The 5,021-nt window shown below is 55.1% G+C and overlaps 1 protein-coding gene across 1 annotated transcript; it reads right to left on the reverse strand.

Annotated features, from left to right (window-relative positions):
• Positions 1-3,796: 3,796 nt before the first annotated feature.
• On the reverse strand, positions 3,797-4,948 carry HMX3 (H6 family homeobox 3). The gene is made up of 2 exons (XM_057382893.1): positions 4,633-4,948; positions 3,797-4,404 (listed from the first exon to the last, which is right to left on the reverse strand). Exons 1-2 carry the CDS (start codon positions 4,946-4,948, stop codon positions 3,797-3,799), a joined length of 924 nt encoding a protein of 307 aa, XP_057238876.1.
• Positions 4,949-5,021: the final 73 nt, after the last annotated feature.

Genomic DNA, 5,021 nt, shown 5'->3' on the forward strand with positions numbered 1-5,021 from the left:
TCCGTGTGTCCCCAGCTCTGCCCCGCGTTCTGCACGTCGGAGGCACTGACAGCAGAACAGAACATTTCCCACTGACCTGTACCAGAAAATTTGCAAATATTCGGATAAAAAAAAATTAAAATTATCAATGATAATTAGGATAAAAAATACCAACCTCCCAACGTGGGTCGCCGGGAGCGTGCGGCTGCTGGAAGGGCCGAACGGCTCCGCGCTCCCCKTTCCCTACTCCAGCCCTCCGGGAGCCAAAACTCTTCTGRATCCCCAAATCTGGTGGCCGGGAAMTTTATATCTTTYCCCCCGCTGTTTGCTATACACAGCRARCCCCTATTTACTACCAAATAAAAGAAATACATGTTTGTTTCGACCACAAACAGGAGAGCTAGTTCAGTTCAGCCMAGCTCAAAACAGTGGCCGAGAAGAATCGTGTTATCTCCTGAATTACWAACAAAGGCAGAGATTTACCGAGCGGGCTTGCAGCAGTAAACACAAGTGGTCGCGGCGTTGCCAACAGCCGAGAGGATCGAAGTAACTTTCTTTAAATCGCACCCATCTCCTCGATAGTTTTTATTTCTGTAAAGATTTTTTTTTTTTTCACCGCTCAGAGCGATTGCTTTCACTCCATCCCAGAGTGATGCGGGATTGCCAGAAACTTTTAGCAGGGAGGAGGGAGTGGGGGGTCCCTTGGCAGCCTGTCCCTCTCCTGCCCCGCTCCAGGCCGGCTCTCCCCTCCCGGGAGCGGCGCAGCGCAGCGCGGAGAGCCGGGGCTGGCGGAGCCCTCGCTCGGTGSCATCTCCCTCGAGGGGAGAAACTAAACCCTTCGCTTCCCGTTTCGCCGGAGCGTTGAGGGATAGGATGGRGTTTGGGGACACTTCTTAAAGGCTTGAGAAAAGCCTGAGCGCCAGGCTCGGCTTGCAGCGGGTGCGGAGAGAAAGGAGCATCCCGCTCCGAGCGATCCCTCCCGGATGGGCTGTGGAAAAACTCCGGCTGCGGGAGAGGGGAGACTCGGGGGGCAGCGAACCGGGCTCACAGACCCTCGGCCCACGGCCCAACTTYACCGCAAGGTTTCACAGCATCTCCCTGCTCTCGATCCCGCAGTGTGCAAGGGATCAGCGGGAAGCAAAAAAAAAAAAAACAAAAAAACAAAAAAACTGGTGAGATTGCTTGGTTACTTTTTTTCCCCCTTTTCTTAATTAAAAAAAAAAAATCCTGCCGACCCCCATCAGCCCCACCAAGATCATCGTTCCCCTGGGAAATGCCCCTGATGAGCCGCTGCTCGCTTCCCGCACCCGCGCAAAGGCCGCGCTGCGGAGCGGGAGCAGCGCTGGTGTCCGTCGGCTCCTTCCTCTGCTGGGGAAGGCCCAGGAGGGTCCASAATCGTTTTCTGAGCGCTGACCAGAAATAAATGAGCTTTTTTTCCTTGCCGTTTGATAACATCGTGCTGCCGCGCTGTAAAATGGAAAGATSTATTTACTATGACAACAATATTTTTAATGGGCTGCAAGCGACTTGTCCCAAAGTTGGTACTGCAAACAGCAAAGGCATCGCTCTGTTTGTAGGCRACACAGCCAGCACCGTATTTTGACCCCAAAACTCTGTTTATTTTTCATTTACGACCCATTGCCAGGGTTTTTATCCCAAACGAAAAGAAAACGCGGGATTATCTTTTCGCAACGCTGAGTTTTATTTTGATTTCTTTGGCCCCAAATCCTGCCCTCGGCGCTATCAACACGTCGATTCGGGCCAATCTGCGGGAAGCGGAGAGCGATCCTATCTCCGAATAACCCTGCCGGGGGTATTCACACGCGTGACGGCTCCGGCCGTGGGCAGAGGGCGCAGCCCGGGGTGGGTTGGACACCCTGCGGCAGCCCCCGGAGGAGGGGGGCCGAGGGAAGGGCAGGGCAGCACCGGGGGGGCGCGGAGGAAGGGGCGGCCAGAAGTTCAGGGGAAGCCCTCGGGAAGGGGAGGCGGCGCTCCGGTGGGAAGGGACCCCCCCTCCCCGCCACCCCCGCGCGTTCCCGGGAGGCTCCCCGGGAGCTGCGACCCCTCCTCGGGGTGACCCGGCCGCCGTGACCCTGCCCGGAGCTGGGAAAAATTCTCCCCGCTCCCCATCCCCTTCCCGGCAGACAATACCCGCTCCAAGGAGCTCCTGGCGGGATCGGCTCCGTGCCCCGGCCCGCAGCCCCGGCCGAGCTCACAGACAGCCCTTGGGTTATTTGTTTTGTTGTTTCTACTTCTTTAATTTTGTTGTTGTTGTTTATTTATCTTTTTTTTTTCCGCCCGAAACCACACTTAAAAAAATGATAAGGAACGGGTTTTATTGATTTTTTTTTTCCACCACAACATTAAGTTTATAACAATATAGGCTGTTTTAAAAATAGGACCGATCCCTAACAGAAAGCGAGAGGGCAGAGAGTACAACAGAAAGGGGAAAACAAAATTTGAAATGAAACAAAGAAAAGAAACCAACCAACCCAAACCCTCGGGAAGACAGCAAACAATTGTCAGACAACAGGTGAGCAGACACTAAGACAGAGAGAGACTAGAGGTGTCCACTCCTCACTTGATTTCTGCCTATTAAAATCCACATACTCAATGGACTTTAGAAGAAAACTGTACATCATATCAAATAAATTAAAATTACCCTAAAGTTGATTGTCCTTCACTTAAAGCGCCCAGCTCACYGAATCTCCCTTATTTATTCGCATAAGCTGGGCTGATCTTAATTCCCATGCCCTGCTCCTCTCTTCTCACTTTCCTTCTATTTTAATTCTTTTTTATTTTATTTTGTACAACATGAAGAAACGCAATTTTACAATGCTAAAAACCCTTTCCTCACCATTCAAATAAAAGCAGTGCTTTAAGAATCGTCGTACAATATTGCACAGTTCAAAAGTACAATAATATTATTAATAATAATTATAATAATAATTAGTATTACAAAAGAAAGCAAAAGGGTACAGATTTTTTTTTTACCCCCCCCAAATACCGAAATAACTTTACAAGGAAAAAAAACCCCAAACAACCCGACGACTAGGAAAACAAGAATTATAAACAAGAATTAAAAATATCTAAGTAAACGATAATAAATAAGGGTCACTCAAAGCGTGAGGGTGTATTTAACCGTTCACTTTGAGGCTGTATTTCTTGCTCGTAAAAGTCTCATGACAGAACCCAAAAGGTACAAAACGTGGGCAAGCAAAGAGTCAAAGGTCTGCTTAAACGAAAAGCCGTGGTCGATGAAGTTTGAGTCACGACAGGATCAGGAGCCTGAACRATTATTTGGAGGCAGAAGGAGAGGTCCGAAAGGAACAGAAATTCAGCTTCCCATTAGCGTTTGCCAAATCTCGAGGAGTGGCCTGGGACCATTCGTTGTTTTTTTTTTTATTATTATCCCTTTTTTGCCCCTTTTTTCCTTTTTTTTTTCTTTTTTCTTTTTTTTTAATTTTTTTTTTTTACAAAAATAAAACTAAAGCCACAGAGACCATCGCGGTTTTCATCCACGTTTACAAAAGGTGTGACAGCTCCAGGGTTCTCTACAAGTTCCCGCTTTCATTTTCCTCATTTTCGTTGCCCTCTCCCCCCCATTTTTTTTTTTTTTTTTTTTCCGAAATTTTTCGTGACTTTCCTCCTACCACCACCCGCCGAGGGGTCCCCCCAGCCCCGCACCCGTGTCCCCGCAGTCCCCCCGCGCTCCGCAGACGCCGGCCGGGTGACTCGCACGAAGGGCTGCAGTACTTACAAGCGGGCGGGTGCCTTGCGCGCCTCTCCGCGCCCCTCCGCGCAGCGGCGGCCGGGCTCAGACGGGCCGCAGGAGCGGCACGGAGGTGACCACGGGGTGGGAATAGTAGACGGGGTGAGGGAAGGTGAGCAGGGGCTGCGTGCCGGGGGCTCCGCCGCCCCCCGCGCCCCCCTCCGCGCCCGAGTTCTCGTGGTAGAGGATGGGGACGCGGACGATGCGCTGCGCGGCGGCGTGGCTCAGGTTGGCCGCCTCCAGCTCGGCCGCCAGCTGCCGCTTCCACTTGTTGCGGCGGTTCTGGAACCAAATCTTCACCTGGGTCTCTGTCAGGTGCAGCGAGGCGGCCAGGCCGGCCCGCTCCGAGCTGCTCAGGTAGCGCTTCATGTCGAAGGTGGATTCCAGCTGGAAGACCTGCGAGCGGCTGAACACCGTGCGCGTCTTCTTCTTGCGGCACGGCTTCTTCTCCGGGCTCTCCTCCCGCTTCTTCCAGTCCTCCGCGCCTCCCTCTTTCTTCGCCTCCTCCGAGTCGCTCTCCTCCAGCACGATCTCGTCGGGGCTCTTGGAGTCCAGCTCCTTCTGCTCCCCCTCCGCCTTCAGCAGCGGCTCCGGGGAGTCCCGGTCGGTGCCCGAGGCGGGGGACGAGTCCCTCAGCAGCGACTTTTCTGCGGCTGGATGGGAAGGATGAAGCGGGGCATGAAGGGGGGTGATAAGGGACACAAAGAGACACCTTCACCACCCAGGCCCCGCGTCCCGTCAGGGGGAACGGGACGAGCCGACCGGACCCTCGAGTGGCCCCAGCGCCAGCTTCGCCCCCCGCCCAGCCGTCCCCGGTCCCCACGGCCGCCGCCCCGCCGGACAAGGAGGAAGGGAAGGATGAAAGTTTCGGGGAGCGGTACCTTCCGTGCGGGGCAGGTGGGCTCCGGCCGGCGTCAGCGCGTACGGGTACCACCAGGTCTGGGCGCGCTCCAGGCAGTGGGCGCTCAGGGCGAAGCGCGGCGCCGGGATCTCGAAGCGGGGGAAGGCGAGGTCGCCCACCTGCGAGAGGGCGAAGCCGGCGCCGTCCACCGCCGCCTTGCCCGAGGGGGCGAACAGCGCCCGCGGCTGCTTGGGGGGCGCCTTGGGGGGGCCGCCGTTGAGCAGGTTCTTGATGTAGAAGGACTCCTTGGGGGGCGGCGGAGGGGCGCTGGGTGGCTCCTGCCCGGTCTCCGGCATCCTCCGCTGCCCGCCCGGCTCCTGGCCGCCGCTGGCCCCGCAGCCCGCGCCCGGCGCGCAGGTGGCGGCTCCC

This window comes from Malurus melanocephalus, unplaced genomic scaffold (assembly GCF_030028575.1).
Source record: "Malurus melanocephalus ecotype Western Australia unplaced genomic scaffold, MMel_1.1 scaffold_591, whole genome shotgun sequence".
Lineage (NCBI taxonomy): Eukaryota > Metazoa > Chordata > Aves > Passeriformes > Maluridae > Malurus > Malurus melanocephalus.

What these genes read in the sequence shown, in the direction of transcription:
- HMX3 (XM_057382893.1), bottom strand. Translation starts at nt 4,948, where the DNA reads ATGCCGGAGACCGGGCAGGAGCCACCCAGCGCCCCTCCGCCGCCCCCC. An exon ending in CCACCTGCCCCGCACGGAAG is followed by an intron (nt 4,405 to 4,632) that starts GTACCGCTCCCC and finishes CTTCCCATCCAG; the next exon opens with CCGCAGAAAAGTCGCTGCTG.